The following is a 23,059-nucleotide window of genomic DNA, read 5'->3' as shown; positions in this document are numbered from 1 at the left end:
ATGTTTAGAGCATACCAACTGCTAGTTGGTAAACACTGTTTTTAATCCCACTAAAGAAAAGAAATGCAAATACCAAGTAAAACTGACTACAAACTACAAGTAGATCAATATTTCCACTCAACATGAGTTTAACACAGTAGTAGAAACGGAAGGGCTACAGGCTCAAGGATTTATCTGAAGCACCAGGAGACAGTAATATATGTAGTTTGGAACTACAATTCAAAAAGCAAACATACACAGACAGACTTACCAAGTCACATCTCACTCACACACACACACTCCCCCCTCACCTCTCTCTCACACTTTTTCCTCTCACAGGATATAAGCACTATCACACACACACACAAAGAAACCCCAAAACACTTCATTTTAAATTAAACACTTAAATTGTTAAAAAAAATCTCTATTTGGATGTTAAACAAAGAAACCAACCAGCCTACTTTAGACTATAGCCTAAGAGAGATCCTTGAAATACTCACTGACTCTCACCTGAGACAACTTTCCTTCTGTTGGTGGGATAATGAAAATAAATTGCACTTCCCCCAAAGATATTATATCTAACATTTTAAGATCTATCCTCAGCCGCCAATTCCAACATACGCCTGGTAAAAGTGCCTTATGGAAGAAGAATTATCAAAAATTGATGAGGAGGGGCTGGCCGGGTGGCGCAGCGGTTAAGTGCGCACGTTCCGCTTCTCGGCAGCCCGGGGTTCGCCGGTTCGGATCCCGGGTGGGGACACGGCACCGCTTGGCAAAAGCCATGCTGTGGTAGGCGCCCCACGTATAAAGTGGAGGAAGATGGGCACGCATGTTAGCTCAGGGCCAGTCTTCCTCAGCAAAAAGAGGAGGATTGGCAGTAGTTAGCTCAGGGCTAATCTTCCTCAAAAAAAAAAAAAAAAAAGATCAGGAAAAGATGTTTCAAGGCATAAGTGGAATGTTAAAACACAAACCTGCATGAAAAGAGTTAAAATTTATTTCACAATACTGAAATACCTGTAATTTACAAAAAGTCATGATTACTTTTGGGATATAATAAAATTGAGTACATCCCTACACTTCAACATAATATTTTTAAATATATATATTAGTAAAATAACAGTTTGGCACTTAGCAGCTTGTGTTGGTTACTGCATCCCATATTATGCGGCTAATTTATTTTTAAAAATATTCCCTAATTTCTGTAGCTACAGTGTCAATGAACTGAATGAAAAGGAAAAAAGAACTACTTCTATAAAATGAATTCAGCAAGTCCCGCAGGCACTGACAATACTGCAAGAGGGGCCCGTTCACTCCGGAACAACAGCGTGTCTCCTTGGAAAGGTCTGGCATAGATGGGAAGAATTTCAAACTTCAGAAATTAAAAGAAAAAGAAGAGCGTCTGCTGACTGCCATGGCTTTAAGAAGACATCAGTTACTCCTTCAGTGTACCACAACCGCAGCTTCTGAATGCCACGGCTCTGCTCTGTACTAAGTATTTTACCAAAGAAAATTCACCTTTTCAGCAACTTGTTTCCCCTAAATCTAACCGTAAAAAGAAAGTTTTCTTTCTTTGCAGTGGCCACACAGCCTGCTTCAATCAAAAAATATCCAAGTATCGTTGGGAAAGCGTGCAGACAACAGCTGACTGGCACACGGTGCAAAGAGACGAGGCTGGCTCTGATTGACTTATTGAATTTGATTGTGTTACACAAATGTGTGGCAAGTCTGGCCCAGTGCCTCTGACAGAGAAGAGAAACCCTCACACCTTCTGCTTCCAGAACCTTCTGCCAGGACAGAGGTAGCGTGCCACCAATAACGCTCTTTAGAGCCCCAAAGGCAAGGCTCCTTCAGCAACTTTCATAGCATTGTGTTGACTACCAACAGCTGTAAGAAAAGAACTGCTCACCCTTTTTTCTGTTGGTGGTGGGAAAACATAATCGATGTCTCATATGCAAGTTAATAGCAAACAAACATTTCACACAGGAAGTTTCTAGAAGAAATTCCTGTTCTTAAATTTACACCCAAAGGATACATTTATACATTAACCATTAAGACAAAATGCTGCTTCTTAGAGCCATATTCTAACAGAAAAACAAAAGCTGTAGAAAACAATTAAAAATGAAGACTTCTATATTAAATTGACTAGAAATCTGATATTGCATAAAATTCAAATTATGACATAATCAAGCACTTTGAAGTCCCTGATTTCACACTAAGGTGGTATAATTTGAATGGAAAACAAAATACCTTATAAGGTAAGTGCTACTAATGACCGACTTCCCCTCAATGGGAAGCGGGAGAGTGGGCCGGGAGGGGACGGGAGGAGGAAAGCAGGGATTTGCTCTGCGGTGAACAGAATGCAATTAAGTTGAGGTAGTTTTTTCTACCAGCCAAACTTTACTGTAACGTAATTTGTCTAGAACTCTGACTAGTGAACGGCATTGAGAAAATTCTACTACAAAGACTAGGTTCTTAACAAAGATCCGCATTCTAAGACAAGTTTTCATCCTAAACAGTAGTAAACAAGACTTTGTGTGCTTTCAGACAGATTCTTTTTAAAAGTTTTTGATCCCTATATATTTTGTTTGGACAGTTTTTTTTAGTCACGGCAGACCTTTTTTTCCGTCTGACTCAGGTCGTTCTTTTTAAAATCTCCTACTTACTATATCCTCATATTTATAAAATGGTTTTGATTAATTGAAAAGAAGAATGTCACTGCATGAGATCCTTCACAACTCCAAGAGTACTACCCCAGAAATGATGGCACGACATATCTTGATCTAATTAACACAGAAGTTAGCGACTCCCTTTAAATTCACAGGAGGGCTGCAACCTGACTCATTAATTGATTAAATCTTTAGATTACTAAGATAGAATGTCATCAGAGAAATTTTATCTTAGTTTCAATTCATCATAATATAGTTTAAAAAGATTCTCAGGACAGAGTACTAGTAGTATATGGACACGAGCTGGCATACAGTCCAATCTAACGTTTGAGGCACAAACCTTACTTGGTTGGGCAGGGTCAGGCATAATGTTTCGTCCCGAGTGCAGGAGAAAGCGATCTTGGTATGTTAGGATATGTTGATTTGCATATACGGATGTTTGTTTGTTTGTTTACCAAAGCCAGGGACTCGCACACAGCAGTCAGTCAGATACGAGGTCCCTTTAGGGAGAATGCACCTTAGTATTTTAACGTCAGTATGTTACATTATACCAATGCCCACTTCCCTGTTCCTTTTGACATTTACTAGCCTCTGTTTGTTTGCATCTAACTGGAGGAACTGATTCCTCCCAGGTAGTTTTTCAACAGTTACGTGTTCTCCCAAACAAGAGCTGCAGCTCTAGCCTCTAAGCATTATAAAACCACCGGAGTTACCATACAAAGCCCGGCACGCAGAGCAAGTTCCAGCTGCCAACTCTGCCCCCTCACAGAAAGCCGTGTTGTGGTGCACTTGGTCAGGAGCTCTGCTTCCGCTCCGCCTCCTCTTCAAGGTGAATGAACACGGATACGGAACAGGCCTTGCTGAAGCTGCAGGCGGAAAAGCTTGCAATTTGCAATACGTAAGGCTGCACATCCAGTGCGGCGAAGGTCGGAGGGGAGGAGTGGTTTAGTGTGGTGCCAGGTTCCCGTGCTTCTCTTAAACTCACGCACGTAGTCGTAATTGGTACCTAAACCATGAGAGCAAGCAAAGGTGACACCACATGCCTCAGAATCACTAGGAGACGGTTCCAACAAAATCACCCTAACACTCTTACCTGTATCAAGATCTCCGATTACGTAAATACTGGCTCCTATGGGTACAGCTCCATACACAAAAGAAGAACTGGCAGGGATGCATAAATTCTGGTCATTAAGATAGATCCACCTGAAAACAAACGGACAGACAAAATTAAGGAAATCAAAAGGATGACCACAACATCTAGAAGACTAACAGAGACAAAACTTGGTGAGCCACCAACAGCACCAGGTGCTGTGCCAATTAATCTCAAGCCCACACTCCACTTCCGGGTAACCGCTGTTTACTTCCTGTTACTATACGAAGGAGTTTTGCCTGTTCTATAATGTCATAAACACTGAATCATGCAGAGTATGCACTTTTCAATCAGCTCCTTTGGCTCAGCATAATGTTTCTGAGGTTCGTCCATGCTGCTGCTTACATCAGTAATTTGTTTCATTTTATTTCTAAGCAGTATTCCGTTATATGGATATACCAGAATTTGTTTATCCATTCATCTGCTCATGCTCATTTACATAGCTTCCAGTTTCTGACTATTGTGAATAAAGCTGTCTGGGACATTAGAGCGTACATCTTTTTTGTAAGCTGACACCGTGGAATTGCTTGGTTATATGGTTAAAGGTATATTTCACTTAACAAGGAAGTGTCGCACTGTTTTCCAAAGTGTTCTGCCATTCTGCATTCCAGTTAGGAATGCATGAGAATTCTAACTGCTTGGCATTATTGCCGGCTCTTGGTACGGTTGGTTTTTTCATTTTATCCATACTAGTGATGTGCAGTTCCCTGAAGACGAATGACATTGGGCATTTCTGCATGTGCATATTGGTCCTTTTACGTCTCTTCTTTTGCGAAATGTCTATTCAAAGGCTCGTTCATTTTTTTTTGTTTTTTGTTTCTTTTTGTGAGGAAGATTGGCCCTGAGCTAACATCTGATGCCAATCTTCTTTTTTTTCTCCCCAAAGCCCCAGTACACAGTCATATATCCTAGCTCTAAGTCCTTCTAGTTCTCCTGTGCGGGGTCCCACCACAGCGTGGCTTGATGAGTGGTGTGTAGGTCTGTGCCCAGGATCTGAACCGGCGAACCCCAGGATGCTGAAGCAGAGTGCACAAACTTAACCACTATGCCATTGGGGCAGCCCCAGTTTACTTGTTTTTAAAATTGGGTTTTCTATCTTCTTATTGAATTCTAAGACTTTTTATATTTGTGGAATATAAGTCCTTTGTCAGATACGTGTATCACAAATACTTTTCTCAACATGTAGATCGTCTTTTCATTTTCCTAATGGAGCCTTTTTTTTTTTTTAAATTTACACTCAATACAGTGTGCTTTTTTTTTTTTTTTAAAGATTTTATTTTTTCCTTTTTCTCCCCAAAGCCCCCCGGTACATAGTTGTGTATTCTTCGTTGTGGGTTCCTCTAGTTGTGGCATGTGGGACGCTGCCTCAGCGTGGTTTGATGAGCAGTGCCATGTCCGCGCCCAGGATTCGAACTAACGAAACACTGGGCCGCCTGCAGCGGAGCGCGCGAACGTAACCACTCGGCCACGGGGCCAGCCCCCTAATGGAGCCTTTTGAAGAACAGAAGTTTTTCATTTTAATGAATTCCAATTTATCCTTTTTTTCTTTTATAGTTCATCTTTTCTGTGTCCTTCTAGGAAATTTTTGCTTACTCCAAGGTTGCAAAGATTTTCCTCCTATGCTCTTTTCTGGAAATTTCATGGTTTCAGCTTTTACATTTAGGTCTTACAATACATTTCAAGTTAACTTTTATGTATGGTATGAGGTAAGAGTCAAAGTTCATTTTTTTCCATACAGATATCTAGTGGTTCCAGCATCATTTGCTGAAAAGACGTTTCTTTCCCCACTAAATTGCCTTGGCAGGTCTGTTTAAAATCAATTTAATAACCACTAGAAGGATCCAGGGCTCCACGAAGAAGTGGTTGATTCCACAGCTGACAGAAAATACAAGAGGAGCCTGGAGCATCCTGTGCTGCCAGATAGGAAGCGCTTAAAAAAGGACAGGGGCACATCAAAAGGACACCGGGGCTGGTATGAAATAGCACCCAGTGGGCACAGCTGGAACAAATCAAGCAACAAAATAATGACAGTATGAGATTTATAACTCAGAATAAAATAAACATCCATGAGTCCACACTGATAAAAATAAATAATCAAATACATTAAAAAAATAGGGAGAAGGGACAAGTCGTCTTTACAGAATTCCAGTTAACAAATGAGGAAGGAATGAGGGAAACAAAAATCACCATTAGGCAAACACCACAGAAATAACCACTGCAGGCTAGTTCGTGGATAGATAGGTGATAAATTAGTGGTGAAAGTCGAAGGAGAAACAGTATATGTGCATATTCTCAAATTTTATCTTCCAAGCTATTTATTAATTACAAAGGCAAAATGGTAACTTTACAATGGAGAAACCCAACAGACGCCACCTTAACCAGGTGACCAAGGCTGCATCACCAGTTTTAAGACACCCTGACACCACATTCTCCCTGACGTGGTACAGAGAAGGGCACAGCATCACTTCTGTGGTCTTCCTGCCAAAAGGGTATAATCTCAGCCTAATTTCGATAAATCATTAGACAAACCCAAATTAAGAGACAGCCTCTAAAAAAAGTGACCAATAATCTTTAAGAGTACCAAGGTCAGGAAAGAAAGGAAAGACTGCGGAACTGTCATATAGATTCATGGAGACCAAAGAAACATAGCAACGAAGTGCAATGTTGGATCTTGGATGGAATCCTGGAGCAGACGGAGAAAAGCTATTAGGGGTCGAGCTGGTGAGCCTGGAGTAAAGTCTGCAGTTTACTTAGTAATAGTGTGCCAACGTAAATATCCTGGTTTTGATATCTGCACTATAGTTATGTAGGATGTTAACATTAGGAGAAGCTGGGTGAAGGGCTTATGGGAACTCTATTTGTGCAACTTTCCTACAAATCCAAAATTATTTCAAAATATAAGGTTTTCTTGTTTTTTTTTTGGTGAGGAAGACTGGCCCTGAGCTAGCATCTGCGCCAGTCTTCCTCTATTTTGTATGTGGGATGCCGCCACAGCATGGCTTGATGAGCAGTGTGTAGGTCTGTGCCTAGGAGCCACACCTGCGAACCCTGGGCCACTGAAGTGCAGCACGTGAATTTAACGACTTGGCCACGGGGCCGGCTCCCAGTACAAGGATTTTTTTGGCTTCAAAAAACAAAACAAAACAATTAGACTCTGCTATGTAATAATGTTCACTCAAGGTAATCTGACCAATTTCCCTTTCATGGCTTAAAATACAGCCAGGTCATAGGAGTCCTCAGTCACACCTTGGAAATGTATCTAAACCCTTAAGAACTCCCGAGTCCAGGCTTGCTCGCATTTCTGGAGTGAACAGGTATGCAGGCACTGTTCTTAGGATCTCTAACTCTCTGCCATGAAGTGTCCAAGAAGCCAATGGCTCAGATCTGAGCATCTCAACATTAGATACAAAGGTAAAATTATTTCACTAAGAACAGCACTCCTATTTCAATGAACACTCTCTCCCGATTGTTATAAGGTAGTAGCTTCCATGTCTTGAATTCCAAGAAATATGGAAGCAAAATGATTTGTCCAAGATAATATAACAACTCAGAAGCAAAGCTAATATACGCCGCCATATCTCTAAACGCCTTCACCTAACATTTGATTCTTCTAACATCTGAATGTTGACTGGTACCCAGCACTTTGGGGGGACTGGGAATACAGTGTGGCCACCGCCTCCAACATGCCTCTAATAAACAGGAAAAGGGAAACACCTAAGAGCTCCCACTGAAAAGTGAAAATGGGCACCTGAACAGGCCTTTGAAAGAGCGAGTGTGAAGATGTCAAACTACAATACTGGCTTATTCACATTTTATGTCTTCAGGGCTGAACATAAATAACTAAACTTCGACTCTTAAATTCTTCCCAGGTTCCGAACCGAACAATGCTGCTGAGTATCTGATGCCTCGCCTGCAGCTGAACCACACGCCCAAGATCAACCCCAGGGGAGAGGAACGCAACTCCGGCAAGCAAATCCATTAACGGGCCACGTGCGCTTACAAGAGTAACTGCGCTTCTAAACAAAGACACACATGATGAGACTATCTGTTGAAAAACACAACAGAATACAACGATATTTTGGAATAATTTTGTAGAGTTGAGAATTTAACGTAATGCCTTCCTGGAAAAATTAAACAAAGCTGAAGAAATTGGTCTATGTAGATGATCTACCAAATTTGGTCCAAAGCAGATCAATGATTCAGAGTTCCTGGGTTTCAGAAAAATAATCACAGGTGATCTATTTTATATAATGCTGAGGCTTCAAACGAAATCAAACTATACGAAAACTTAATTGGATCATGTCTTAGCTCCTTCTCATAAAAAGATATAAAAGGCATGTGATCTTGCATTTCTTTTTCTACCATTTATCACCCCATTGACCTTGGACAATTTAGCTAACCCAGTCTCTGTACCGTCATCTGTAAAGTGCGGATACCAGACGCCATCAACAACCTCAAATCATTGTTATTAGGATGAAATGAAATACCAATGCAAAGTACTTCACATAGTGTCTAGTACATAGCAGGCATCATAAAGGGGTAGTAATTTTTGTAATGGACAAGGCAATAGTATGCCTTTAGTTATAATGCTTTCAAACATGGGCTTATCAGGACTCAGAGGCCACAATGATGGTAACTCAGAATTAAGAGAATGCCCCTGAGAAGGAACCTTTGAAATATAGCATGGATCACAGCAGCAAGCTTCAGAGAGAGCGGAGTAGGAGGGAAAGACAGGCAAGGAGAGAAGGAGTGGAGGAGAGAGGGAGAAAGGGAGAGGGAGAGAGGGAGTGAGCTACAGAGAGGGGGGCAATCAACCAAGAGCAGAGAGAAGGAAAGGAAGAGCTTTAGTGAGGTGTCTGCATCTCGGGAGGAAGAAGCTCTTAACAAGCTGACCCTCCTGCAAGGAACAGTTGCAAACTCCGGACAAAATAAGGAAAACAACTGCCTGAGGGCTCTGCAGACCGAGTGAAAGCAGGCAGATTTGGGGAAGAAGCTGCTAGTTGAACTAGCATCCCACATAGAATTTTTCCATTCTTTGGTAGCTCTATCTGCAGGCAGCCGGAGGGCAGCACCTCTGGGTAGCTGAACCTCCTAGAGAAAATCCTGTCTTTCTTTCTGGCCACTGGAGTCAGTGTCTTGGAGCAACCAGGACTGCCAAATGTGCGGTGGTCTCAGAAAGATGAGACACAGAGAAGAACCCCTAAATGTATGGGTACCCACTCATCTCAAGCCTGTGACTGACCCTGGAAGCAGGCATGCTTGTACCTAAGGCTTCAAGGACTGATCGGAGGTTTGAGCTGCAGGTGTGACAGCCTGCAGTCTGAGTCTGCCCAAGTCCAGTGCCTGCTGAAACTCTCCGAGCAACACTCTGAAGCAGTAAGAGACTGCAGGGCCCCAACGACGTGCCACTCACCACGTCCAGGATGCAATCCAGAATTACTCAACAAAAAAAAGAGCCAGAAAAATGAGAACCCATTCTCAAGGGAATAAACAATCAACAGACGCCAACTCTGAGATGACTCAGATGCTGGGATTATCTATCAGGCTGGGACTTGAACGCAGCAGCTACCATAACTATGCTCAGTAAGGGACAGGAAAAGACGCTTGTGAGGAAAAGATAGGAGATTTCAGCAGAGAAATGAAAAAACCTAAAATTCTACCTGAAGAAGCTAGGGTAGAAAGAGCAAAATAAACCCAAAGTAAGTAAAAGGAAGGAAACAATATAGATAAGAGCAGAAACCAATGAAACAGAAAACACACAATGGAGAAAAGCAACGACAGCTGGTTCTTTGAAAGGATGAACGCAGCGGCGGCTTTGTCAACAGAGGGCGCTGGAGGGAGTGCGCGGCTGGGCAGGGGAAAGGGCCTCTCTCTTGGGGTCAGCATGATTTTTTTCTTCCTCCTACCACACTGCTGCCTCCAGGGAGCAGGAGACCCAGAGGTGCTCACCCTCAGCGAGGTCCTCTGCCATCAGCTGGCAGCTTCCCGCACCCCAGGGCTCTGCTGAGCTGCGGGCCACAGCACGCCCTCCTCCACTGAGGTGCATCCCAGCCTTGCAGGGCGGGGAGGACTCCTCCCAGGCTGCTCCTTCTAAGGGTACCTTCTCTCAGCCCCAAAGGCAGTAGCGGCACTTCCTACACCAGCTATTTCTGCATTCATTAGAGTCTTCTTTCACCCATTGGCAGGTAACCCCCTCTTTCTAGTTAATGATTATGTAGATTAAATTTCCCCCGTTCAGATTATTGGTGTGGATTCTGTCTCTTGACTGGACCGTGACTGAACCATTTGTCAGGAGTGGGGTTCATCTTCCATCCTCGTGTTCACATGTCTTACAAAGGCATCTGTAGTATTTGCTACTCCCTAAGCATCAGATCCAAACAGCATAATGTAATGGGATAGAGCAACACGATGTTTTAACGGACGATCAGGATCATGAGAATCTCCGCAAACATATCATGGCAGGTGGCGGAACTGACACAGCCCTGAGGCGAGACTGTGCAGGAGTACTGTGGGCCCTGCCAGGTGAAAGCAAACTGCTTCTGGTGGTCCTTGCGAATTGGTAGGAAGGAAAAGCAGCAGCTACGTCAACAGCTGCATACCAAGGCCAGGGATTCTGTTGCATAAAAATACAACATTTGCATAAAGATACTACATCTGGGACTGAATCTGCGATCAGTGTAAACACCTAATTAAGTTTATGAAAGTACAGTTATTTTCCAAACTTCACCTGAACTTTCCACTTTTTCTAAGTGAATTAAGGGAGCATATGATAGGTAGCTCCACTCTCGCATTTCCAAGTCTCTGAGGGCGGCACTAACTTCCGCACGTTCCTCAGGCATGCAGTGTTGCTTCTAGTTTGCTCTCTCAGTAGGAAGGGAGAGTTCCGGGGACTCCCACTTAGCCTTTCCTACCATAATGGCCTCCAACCCATGGATCAGAGAACATGTGGATTCTGCCAGTTGTCAAGTATGTCTATTCAATTATACATTCAGGGATCAAAAGATGAAACTGACAGATCTTGACTTCAAAGAACCGTTAACATGATTTATCCATAAAAATGAAAGGGGAGGCATCAAGGCTGAGCAAATGCACAGAGGCAGAACAGAGGATGGTTATAAGAAGTGAGCTGAAGTACAGGACACGCGAAAGGAAGGAACTGAAAGAAGCTGAAAATCTTTCTTAGTCTCAGATCATGGAGGACTCCCAGTGGGAGGCTAAATACTATTATCTTTATTTGGTACCCAATGGAGGAACACAAAGAATGCTCAGCAGGAGTGTGAAATGATCCAAGCCACACTAATCTTTCAAAAGCACAGGTAAGTGAAATGTATTAGAAGACTGGTGAGGAAGACTAATGACACTGACATAGCAAAGAGCGAGGGCACTGGGGTTGTTGCAGAGAACAGAAGGGGGGTGAGTGCGAAAGATATTACAGAGTTTAAAAAAAGAAGATACGACCTGGCGACGGATGAGGTGTGAGGCACAAGACAGAACCAAAGACGACCTTTTTTGAGTCTGGATGACTGGCAGGATGGCGGTATTCGTAAAAGAACAGGACACAGGAACCGAGACAGAGATGCTGTCATTCTGAATATATTAAGTTGTTACTACGATTTGTGTGACTTACGGTAATTTCTTTGCTTTCCTTCAAACAGTTTTGTTTTTAGTTAGAAACATAGAAAATAATAAGATATGGCATTTTTCCAGGAAAGTTTTAACCTAAAAATAGGGAACAAAGGCAGGAAAGACACGAGATTACTTAAAAACAATAAACGGTCTCCAATCTAATACAGATTGCTCATCTGGCAACAGTTTCCAGAGTATGCCAATAACACATACTTGGAAGCATCTGTTCTTGTAAGAAACAAAAATATGTTATCTTTGTTCTATAGTTATTTACGGGAAAGTCTATATTTTTAAGGCAATATAGTGCAGTGGCTGAAACGGTGGACTCTGGCACCAGAGTGCCCGGGTTCAAATTCCAGCTCTGCTGCCTGCTACCTGTGTGTCTCTGGGCACTTTACTCAACCTCTCTGTGTTTTGGTTTCCTCATAAGCAAAACAGGAATAAATAGAGTAGCATTATGTCAGAGGGTTGTTTTGAAGACTGGATGAGTTGAGTGAGTGAATGTATGGCCTTTAGTGTTCCGTGTGTGTTTAGCGTTACCTAAACAAGTAAGAATCTACATATTATATTGACAAGAGAAATTAAGCTTTCTTCATTCTGTGTATGAACTAACATTGGAGAGCTCAGAAATAGGGAAACTAATGACACAGGAATTGCATTTGGAAGTGCTCTTAAAGAGCTCGGAAGGAGCAACTGTTTAACAATTACGAACTGAAAGCAAGTAACAGACTTACATCTAAAGCTTATCAACTATAAATATGAAACGACCTGATGGAAATACAAAGGTTCAACAATATACAGCATATCAAGGGCAGACTGAGAAACGTTACAGACAGATTTAAGTTCCGTACAACAAAAATAGGGACAGAAAATGGCAAAAACCATAAGGAACATTGACAGCAGTGAGAGAGTTGCAGCTCTCCAGCTCGCACTGTCTAAACAGTAATTCGGTTATTATGAAAAAGGCTTATATCAATATTTTATCAGAAACCAAACACGCTGAGCACTGCTGGTTAATGAGGTTGGGCAGACGGTCTGGAGGTTCCGCCGGGCAGGAAATTAATGTACTACTTCACATCGCAGACAGTTAGCCCTCACCGTAAAACATTAAGGAAGAGAAGTGTAGAAAAGTCTTTGAAATTCTGCCCTCTGCCCCCACCATAGCAAACATTCTCTAAATTGCTCTCACACTTTGTCTAATGAATTTTCCTAAGATAGTCTATCCCCGTAAGTGAAGGGAAAAAAACGGGCTATGTAAATATTCTAAATGTAAAATACATTAAAAGTTAGGTAATATTTATATGTATTTCTAAAATGTTGGTAACTGCTCATTGTTTGCCCTACTCTAAAATAATATGAAATTAAACATTACATTATGGCACCCCCTTCTGGCAACATGACTGAAATACTATCACAAGACTAATTTTGGCATGGCTGTTTCCCTGCAGGATTTGAACAGCTTACTGCAATAAAAATCCTGTTTAGTGGTTACAACAATAAAACGTGTGAGGGAAGGGAAGACAGGGAGGGTGGAAGGATGCTACTGACTCCACAGGACAAATATGGCAGCCTGTCAGACGGCTTACGAATATCTGCCACCACACTCCATCCATGCAATCAGCATCTTATTGAGCGTCTAATACAGGCCAGGTACCATGCTAGAAGCTGGCATCCAAAGTTGACCGAGCTGGACCTTGCCCTGAAGGAGATTATGACTAACAGAATCTAAGAGGGAAAGACGCACAGATGTTATGGGATCACAGACTGAGGAACCTAAGTCACACTGGGAGACAGGAGAAGGCTTTCTCTAGGTGGTGACAATAAGGAGAGTTTTCAAAGAGGTCAATTTAACTGGATAAACATGGGAAGGGAAATTTTAGGCAAAAAGGAATAGTACAAAAGCACAGGGTGAGATAATCTTAACATGTTTTGGAGGGAAAAAGTCACTCAGTGGGACTCAAGTGAGGCATCAGAGTTGAACTGAGTGGGAAGAGCAGACAAACGCCATATCACAGAAGGCCATATACGCTGCTACGTTAGGAGTTAACCTTTCTCCCAAAAGCCAAAGGGAGTCAGTGAATGATTTTAAGCAACTAAGTGTCAAGGTCTGATCTACATTTTAGAAACATTTCTCTACGGCTTTAATTACCCATACTTCTGAAGTCACTGAATAACTATCTAGTATGCAGTAGCCATACCTCCTAAACAGATGACATGATTCAGTGAAGAGATTGGAAAACGTAACTGAGCAAAGCTAAAACATGACTCTCAGAGCCTAAAGCAGCAGCCGCAGAAGCTCCCTGAAGCCACTCGTCATCACCTTTTAAACTCATCATGGTAGAATTCTGACTTGCAGGTCACCATCTCACCGCCCTGGATGTCCTCGCGACTTCGCACTCCCCCAAACACGTAGAGTTCCATGGCGACTCCGCAGGCGACAGCGCCAAACCTGCAAGGCCACACAGAGCAGAGTGGGTGCTGGGCTTACGGCTCGTGGCCCAATTCCTGACTTCCTCTCCCGCTTCTCCGAGCTCTGCGACATTCAATGTTGCATGAATACGTGCGTCTTCCTTTCTCAGAAAATGGATTATTCATTTAACTTTACACAAATTCAATGCTAAGTCAAACAAAAGACTAGCGTGAAAGAAAGGAAGGCAAAAGCCAGGTGCAGGGAGGCTGTGAGGCCCACACCGCGTGCCCTCACCTTCTCTCCTTCAGGGGGCAGATAGCAGTCCACTGCTGGGTCCTCGGGTCATAACATTCCACAGATTCAAAAAGTTTTCCATATGATCCTCCGCCCATGGCGTAGATTTTCTTTTTCATAGCTGCATAGCAGCCGATCTGAAAGGAGAGAGCAACAGTGGGGGAGGCAACATTGATTATTAAAGTTAGATGAATAAATATTAACTTGTCTAGAAATCACTGTAAGATATTTAAACTATGGTGCTTTCCAAAATTACAACAAGGATTTTAACAATAAGAAAAGCAAGGTAATATATGTATTGTTAATCCTTGGAAAAGGGTTAACTCCATCTAACAGCATTTCCCTAAGCGAGATAAGTAAACAAACCATAATTTTTAAAGGAGCTTTCCAGTCTCTCTAATCTTTCACCACTACTTGAAGATCCCAAGATGCAGATTCCATGGAGCAAGATGTCACTCAATTCCTGCCCCGAATACTTCAGCTGAAGGGCAGAGACAGTGAGAGAACCTACTAGGAGTAAAGGTCTACCCACGGCACTGCACAAAGCTTTGGCTTCCTGATGAGCCCCTGCCAGCATCAGGGATGTAAATAAAGACAGACTGCTTTAAACAGCCAAGGGAACCATCTGCTTTCACTCTACTCAGTAAGCAATGTCATTCTTTACCTGTCAATTCATGTTTCTCCCCAATCCTGCACGAGGAGTAAGAAAACAGGTTTGGAAGATCTGGTTGCTTCCTAGGTTAGTACACTCACGAGGAGTTTATCAGGTGTGGGCCCTGGGCACAGCGGTGCCACGCAGAGCCCACCGTCAGGGTGAACTCTCACACACTCCATCTCTTGTCTTGGTGTGGGGTGGTGACAGTGAAGGCAAGCTACCTACAGAGCTAGGATCCTACAACGTTACTTCTTTTAACACTGTCAAATGTATTAAAAGGCATACATAGGAAATGAAGAAACATTAACTTTAAAATCCAATTTGTAATCACAAGATACAGTTCTCACCTTTCTAACCATGGTCAAATCAGGTTGCTTTGTCCAGGTTTTAGAATAGATATCATAACACTCCATGGAAATGAGTTCTTTTTCACCATCCTCTCCTCCTAAAATGTACAGCATCCCGTCTATCTCCACAATTCCAAAGTTATGCCTTGCCTGCAAAGACATCAATGATCTTTATATACAAAATGCCAACTACCATATTGAAAGCTGCTATTTATACATTTAATAAAAATGACAGACATCACTATATTTCAGAGTCCCAGCAAAGAAGTGCCAGGCTCAAAACCAGCTCTCTCAAATATCTCAGATTTCCCTAGCAATTCACTCTTCTGTCACAAAAGACAGAGAACACAAGTCCAGGAATTTCTTAGAACAGGGGAATTACACGCAAGGTGAATTCACTGGCAGAATTGTTACTTTTTACTCACAATAGCTCACAACAAGAAACATAACTATTACTTTCTGGCTCAATAAAATTATCTGTGGTTAACAATGGGCTATGATTAAGCGTTTCTAAGTTGATGTATGAGAGACAAGAACCACAGCAACAGGACTGCCTGTTGGCTGGAGTGGCAGCGGGCAGGACAGGTTTGTGCTAAGGCCACCTGGAGTGACAGAAGCCTGAGGTATTTCATATTCACTCGTCGACAAGTACTTCCTTAGTGCCCCCTCTGTGCTCAGCACTATTCTAGCACTGAACACAGAGCGCTGAACAAACAGACAGAAAAAGTCCCCTGCCGTCAAAGAGTTTGTGTGAACAATTTAAAAATACCTAGTAGGTGAGAAGGTGCTACATGGAATGAAGAGAAAGAAAGCAGCGGAGGAGACAGGAGAGTTGAGGGGCCAGAGGGAAGGCCTTACTGACATGGAAAAACACTGAAGGAAGCAAGCAGCAGCCACGGGGTGTCTGGCAAAGGCCCCGAGGCAAGAGCATTCCTAGAAGGTCTGAGAAACTTCGAGGTCAGATTGAGCAGGGGGACGGCAGAGAGGAGAGCTAGGAGGGCTGCAACTGCCTTTAGTATACTCAAACGCAAAACAGACAGTAATGATAAAGGGAAAAAAGAAACAGGGCACACAAATGAAACAAGCATGTCTCACCTCGTTCATAGGTGGCAATGCAGTCCACGTATTTGCATCTGGGTCATACTTCTCTCCTGAGCTCAGGGTCTGCTTATTTTCATCTTGGCCCCCAAATACAAACAAAAATCCTTCTGAAAAAATCAAAGGAGACACACAAGAAAGTTGAAACTTACGTCTTTGACACCCACCTCCTGCTAAATACAAATGCCACAGTTGTAGGGATTGTGTGTGGAGAAACCTTCTCTGACAGCAACAATGGCTTCGAGATCTTTATCACATTTCATTTGCTCCTTGGTGACAGAGCCAAATCTGTGAGTCACTCTGACCATTTTACTGCACTTAGTACCTTTGAGTGGACTCCCACTGTCCTACAGCGTAAAAGCAAGAGTGACACCACCTACTCGGCCACCAAGCAACTCCGGGTTATCTCAGGTCACCTACTCTGTTCCCCAGCCTCTGACTCTCACACAGCTTCTGAACCACAGCCCACATCTGTTCATTCAAGACCCCAGGAGCACTCAGATCTGGGTGCACTGTGCATTCAAAACAGGATCTCAGAGTAATTGTTGAACTTCCTATTTCGGGTAATGGTGAATTAGGTTATTCTAGCAACTCTCATGCAAAACATAGCTAAACTGGTGGATAAAACATTTTTAAAATAAAATAATCCTCTTAAGAGAAAAGCCAACAAGACAATACGGCAAAACGGAAAGGAAAAGTGGACCTAGAGAGGTTAGCACACACAGAAACCATTTTGCTTTGAGGACTTTTACCAATCTGGGAAAATTTCAACCTTTTAACGGCTTGGAGGGGATGAGAAAGACAGAAATCTAAATCCCAGGGCCACAGAGAATGTGGCTTCTGGCAGGAGAATCTCTCCAGAGTTCTAACTCACAGGACGAAGCCAACCTGAACCAGAAACCAATTTAAATCTCCTTGCTCACTGAGGAAAACTCAAGATTTGAATTTGATTTACAGCAATTCCAAATTAGTAGCATTTTCAGGCAACTGGCAAAAACAAATGCCAAACTTCCACGGAAGAAAGTACCTTTACCTAAGCTTTAGATTCTAACACGCTAAGATTTTAAAGCATCAAATTATTCCTACAAATAATTTTTAACAAAATGATTAGCACTCAGCCAAAGATTCTCAGGTATACTAAGAAACTAGACTCTGAAGAAGAACCAGCAGAAGCAGACAAGAGGAAGCAGTCTTTCAAAGATTTCAAATTTCAAATAGTGGATACTCAGAAAGATGATAAAACAACAATGCCTACTGTGTTTAAAAAATAAAAGACAAATTTGAAGATAACTCTTGGAACAGGGGACTACAGAAGTGACGTAGCAGATGTGAAAAAAGTTTAAAGAGAATTTACAGAAATTTAAAAAAACAGAGATAAAATAAAAAAGTCAATGGATGGACTTAATGGCAGATGCATCGCAGTTAAAGAGAGAATTCAATAAATGGAAGATAAATCAAAAGAAATCATAAATGTGGCAACATGGAGAGGCAAAAAGATGGAAAAACAAAACAAAACAAAAAGAAGGGAGGAGGCAGAGGATGGAGTAAAAAGTCTAGACACGTTTAATCTGACTTCCAAAAGCAGAGAGAGAGAGGAGAAGAGAGCAGAGGCAATATCTGAAGACGTAACAAATAAAATTTTCCTGATGAGATGAAAGGCAAAGGCACAGAATCAAGATGCCCAACAATCCCCAAATATGGTAAAATTTCAAACAAAATGTACACCTAAGCACAGTACAGTGAAATGGCAGAAAAACAAAGACAGAGAGAAAAACTTAAATACAGCCCAGAGAAAGGACAGATTTTTAGACTGAAAGCTGACTTAACGACAATGAAAACCAGGAGTCCGTGAAAAGACATTGCCAATGCGCTGAAAAATAACAGACACCAACCTACAATTCTATACCCAGAAAAAATATCCCTTAAGAATGCAAGCAAAATAATGACATTTTCAGACAAACAAATCTAAGAGTTTGCTACCAGAAGACCCAGATTAAAGAAAATTCAAAAGGATGAACTTCAGAGAGAAAGAAAATTATCCTAGACAGGTCTGAGGAGTAAGAAGGAAGAAAAAATAAAGTAAGTAGTAAATACATGGGTAAAACTAAGCTATCTATAGATATACATATAAAACAGATTAATAAAACAAATGTATATGTATACATGTAAATATTTATTTATAAATAATCATGTATTTAACACTGTACGACTGTGGAACATAAAAAATAGAGTATAAATGTATGATTAACGTCAGGCTTTGATTAACTTAATATCAGCTGTGGTTTATAAGGTAACCTTCAAAGAAATACAAACAAAAAATAAAACTTCTAAACTGGTAGAGAGGCAAAAATTCAATGACAAAAAATTCAATCACTTAAAAAAAAGGCAAGAAAAGAAGAAATGCAGAACAGGCTGGATAAACAGGAACTGCTCATTTCACAACTTCAGTCAACACACTGGACACAATTCCTCTCTCAACGTTCAGAGTTTCTGAAATGCCAACTCCTCTAGGAAATCTTTGAAAATTAGTGATATAGGAGCCTTTGTGGCAGGTGTGCATGTGTGAAAATTATGAATAAGTGTACATCGTATGGGAGGGAAACTTGAGGAAGCTAATTCCGAGAAGACGGAACAAGGAAATGAGACGCACATCCTGTTGGCTGCACCATTCCATCCAGCTGTTTATTATTGACAATAACTTCAAAAATCTTGGAGCCCATAAAATGGTTCCATTTCTATCCTATAGTATAGCTTTAGACATTTCCACAACGTGGTGCGGGATACTGTGGTACAGCTTTCAAGACTTTTAAGGTAATGTTCGTGGGCAAGCAGAGACCATTCAATAAGGATTCCAGGAGGCGTGCTGACTAGAATTAAGTGACATGGTATTTGTGGGGTGAATCCAGAAAGGCAGGTCCAAGGTGAAAGACAGCAAACAGCGGTAGGGCAGCGAGTGCAACCTTTCCTTTCCTATCAACTCCTTGAGTGAGAGCGTTTAACGACGGGGAGCTGTTTTCAAACTTGTGGAGGTCAAGTAAACCACAGTTTCTGCAGTAAAATAACCTTATGCCATTGCTAATGTAAGTAATATTTTCTAGTCTCATATGAAATTTTTTTACATGACACTTTCATTTCTCATATAGTTACATATTGTAATTCTAAACTGCATGAATTCCAAAGATGCAAAGATCACGGCTCAAAGAACTTCTGTGTTCCAGGTATGGTGACATAGCTAACCGGTGCTAGGAGTCACTGCATTTTGCTCTTCTATCAGTGAAGTCCTCGAGTACTATGCTCCTCTACTAAAGTCTTAAAAATAGCTACGTATTAAAGATTTGGGAACAATAATGACTGACCGAAGACATTCTTCTCTTCATCAGTGTCTTGAAAGCTAGAGCTACACTGAAAATGTCATCATAAAGAGATAATAAAATCATATCTTTAAAAGGTTTTGAGTCATTCTGTACAACTCTGAAATTACACATTACTTGATCTCGTGTTTAAGTAAAATTTACCACAGAATGGTACCTGCTGAGAGCACTCCGTGGTTAATTCTTGGCATGCTTAAAGGGGCCAGTTCAATCCAAAGCTGCCTATTAGGGTCATAAAGAGGGCACATACATCGCATCGCTGCTGTCGGTTTCCGTGAGCTAAGGAAATAAATAATTGATTAGCAGTTAACGTGTTTTATATAGTTCTGCTTATAATATCTATGATTGGTTTTACTGCTTTACGGAATGTTTCAAGCATTTAAAAAATCTAGTGTTATCATGCTTAGATACTGAAAAATATTATGAATTCTTGTTCACATGGGAATATCCCTTCCCATTTACCACCTCCCCAATAACTCACACCCCTACTTACACTCTTTCCTCTCCACCCACAGTCACGATGCACTCGGAGTAACCCCGCGGTTTGAAGTTTGCCAGCATTGCCTCCCCTTGCTGTGGCTGGCTGAGCGGAATGTTGCTGCACTCCTTGACAATCTCTCGTACTAAGGGTTCGTTCAGCATCTGTTCCCGTAAGTAGCTGGAGTCTAACCCTGAAACCCAGAGTGCGGACATAACGTCCTTCATGTGGGCCTGCAGGAGGGGGCGACAGGATGGGGAGAAATAAGGGAGAACGCGACACACAGTGTTTAGAATATACATTTTCCAACTTAAGGAAAACTAAAATTGGTAACAGAAAAGCCAAAGTTCAAAAAAATCCTCTGAGTACTATATAATCATTTCTTCAGTCATTGTTGTTAAAAACCATCTAACATGTACAATATGAATTATACACTTTTCACGCTCAATCATTAAATTTGAACGAACTGACTGCAGCACTCAACATTCATGAGGGGAAATTCTTTAATGACTAGTTTCTCTTGGTTTTGAAATAGTCATTTTAAAGTATACTCTTCTATATCCCACATTATAAAAGCCAACAGTCTTTACAGCACAGAGTTCAGATTAACCAAAGATGAAGAACTGCCTCTTGTTTCCCCAGCAACCTCATCACGTTAAGAAGAAAATCAGGGAGAAGCTACTGACAGAGGTCTCAGTGAATGGCAGCAAGCTGGAAACCCTGCTATCTCCTTTCCTAATTTACCAACGAGTGTGGAAAACAGAATGCTAACTGGACTAACTAGGCTGAGACCTGTTGCTAAACAGATGTACCCACAGGTCTGCAGAATTTAAACAGTGCAAGGTAATCATTAAAACATAAGTCAACAGTTATCAAGAACAATGAACAATGCAGTTGTACATTTTGAAAACTACTCTAAAGTCTGATATATTTCTAATTTTGAATACAGTAATTGAGGCTAGTCTTTAATTTATAAATACTGGATTTAAAGCCCTGTGATTGTGCTCCCTCCTGCAATGTATTAAGAGTTTAATTCTAAAGCCTGGTGTTCTCTAAGACCGTTCCTGCCCAGGCTGTCACTCCCAGAACCTTCCCACCTGGAACAGCACTGTCGCAAAACCTCCAGAGTGCTCTCCTGCTTTCTCCCTGAGTGCTGTCAATCATCCCAGGGAGAGCTCGCACCAGAAGCTCCTGAGGCCCACAGCCCTCCCCTCGGCCAGAGCTCACCCTGATGGCTGCATCAGGCCCCCTGTAGGAGCCGGCCCAGCAGCGTAGGAGGGACGGATGCTGAAAGAGAGAGTAGGGACTCTGCATTTCTATCATCTGCAACTTACGCTTGAAATGCATTTTCCCATTAAAAACAACGTACGAAGGATATTATGTTCCTTACAAATACTAATATTTTCTTTGCTATATTATGAGTTAAAGCGGGCTTTTGCAGACTGGTCTGAAAAACCAACTCCCGCTTTCATGATCCTATGGGAAGATGCTTCACAGGTATCTTTTAGATCACAACTTTCTAAGTCTTTCAAGTTGAAGGAGAAAGATAAAACATCCGTAATTTGGATCAAAAATAAATAAATAAATAAAAGGAAAGAGGTAAGGAAAACGTAAAGTGAGGCCCGGTGATAAACTACAGGTACCTTTCTTATTTCTGTGTCATGTGCTATCCATCGAATGACTGCTTCAAAGACATATCTTTCATTGCCAACATTTAACTTCTCAAGAGAAATCACTTCTTTAAGCTTTTGTGGACTCAGTTCTAGGAACTCTTCTGTGCTGCTGACGTCTCGGAAATGAGTCTCCAGGTACTCCGTGGCGAGGTAATGGACGTGGTGCAGGCAGTAATGCAGGGCAAAGTCTCGGATCCCGATGCAGTTCTCAGCAGCGATACAGCCTTCTAGAAACTCACAGCACAGAGTCTTAAGGTCCGTCAGCAGGAGCAGGTCTGCTGCCTGTACAACATCTTGGATTGTATCTTCGTTTAGCCGGATCTGCAAGAGTTCATAAATATTTTATATTTGAATGTATATATTTAAAACCCAAACCGCTAATCTATTAGGCTGAACCACATGAAAGGTCCACTTCTGTAGGTCAAAGATAAGTGAATACTGGAATTTCATATGGTTCAACCTAGGACCTTTTTCCAAGAAGAGTTTGAGGACACCAAGGAACGTTCGAACAACATGTGCTGTGCGTGGCTGGTTAATTTTTCCCAGCACTTCACTGCTTTACCGACATTAACTATCAATAACCCTTCCAAGGTGAACGGTTCATGTTGCTCACTTCCACACTTAATTTACAGAAAAAGCTTGAATGACTGAAATGCTTAGGAAATGGGAAGTTCTGCCTACTATGGTGAACTGAAGGTGATCTTTTGAAACACTAGCACCGGAACTGACGATAGTCTCGCCTCCAAGTACATATAGTTCACTCTCTTGCTAAACAGGATGCCAAACACGACAGACGCCCCTTGAGGAGAGGGAGCCTGAGGAGCCTCATCCCGAATCCCGAACTTCAGACTCAGTGCGATAGACACAATTCGGTCTCAAATCTACTTTCTGGAATAAATCCCTAAGTTTTTCTTTCTTTTAATCATTATGAACATTTAATTTTCTGATTGATGCTTCTTCCTCTCCCCACATCACAGTTTTTCCATGCAACAGTAAGGCGATGTAAAGAAACAGGCCTCTAAAATACTGCCACAGTCACAAGCGGTCCAGACTCTCCCCAAGAATGGGTACTTATCCTACACTCAGAAGTGTGAAGGAGAGACTTCCGAGTAGAGCACAGTCAAGAAACGTTTTACCAAGTTTCATACCACAGATACCAAAAAAATGTGTAGCTGCCAATTACCTTAGAAACTGAGCAACAAAACCGTGGAAAGAGGTGTGTCTAGTAAGCCACAAGTAAGGAGAGATTTCCCATTCAGATGACACATTATCAGCCACACACAGTGGATAGCTATAGACTATTCAAATACAG

General features: G+C 41.8%; 1 protein-coding gene across 2 annotated transcripts in view; it reads right to left on the bottom strand.

The window, feature by feature from the left end:
* Nucleotides 1–905: 905 nt before the first annotated feature.
* GAN (gigaxonin) overlaps nt 906–23,059 on the bottom strand; it is a 50,095-nt gene continuing 27,941 nt past the window's right edge. For both annotated transcript variants that reach the window (XM_014844157.3, XM_070500722.1), the window contains 9 exons: nt 21,718–22,068; nt 20,090–20,307; nt 19,754–19,875; nt 16,223–16,335; nt 15,128–15,277; nt 14,126–14,262; nt 13,742–13,870; nt 3,739–3,848; nt 906–3,651 (listed from right to left, as the gene is read on the bottom strand). In XM_014844157.3, the coding sequence (XP_014699643.3) occupies nt 3,470–3,651; nt 3,739–3,848; nt 13,742–13,870; nt 14,126–14,262; nt 15,128–15,277; nt 16,223–16,335; nt 19,754–19,875; nt 20,090–20,307; nt 21,718–22,068 (1,512 nt within the window). In that variant the 3' untranslated portion in view covers nt 906–3,469. The remainder of the gene's footprint in view (nt 3,652–3,738; nt 3,849–13,741; nt 13,871–14,125; nt 14,263–15,127; nt 15,278–16,222; nt 16,336–19,753; nt 19,876–20,089; nt 20,308–21,717; nt 22,069–23,059) is intronic.

The sequence above is a fragment of the Equus asinus genome, chromosome 28 (assembly GCF_041296235.1).
Source record: "Equus asinus isolate D_3611 breed Donkey chromosome 28, EquAss-T2T_v2, whole genome shotgun sequence".
NCBI lineage: Eukaryota > Metazoa > Chordata > Mammalia > Perissodactyla > Equidae > Equus > Equus asinus.
The sequence above is the reverse complement of the archived record's forward strand: the minus strand, read 5'-3'. Positions and strand labels throughout refer to the sequence as shown.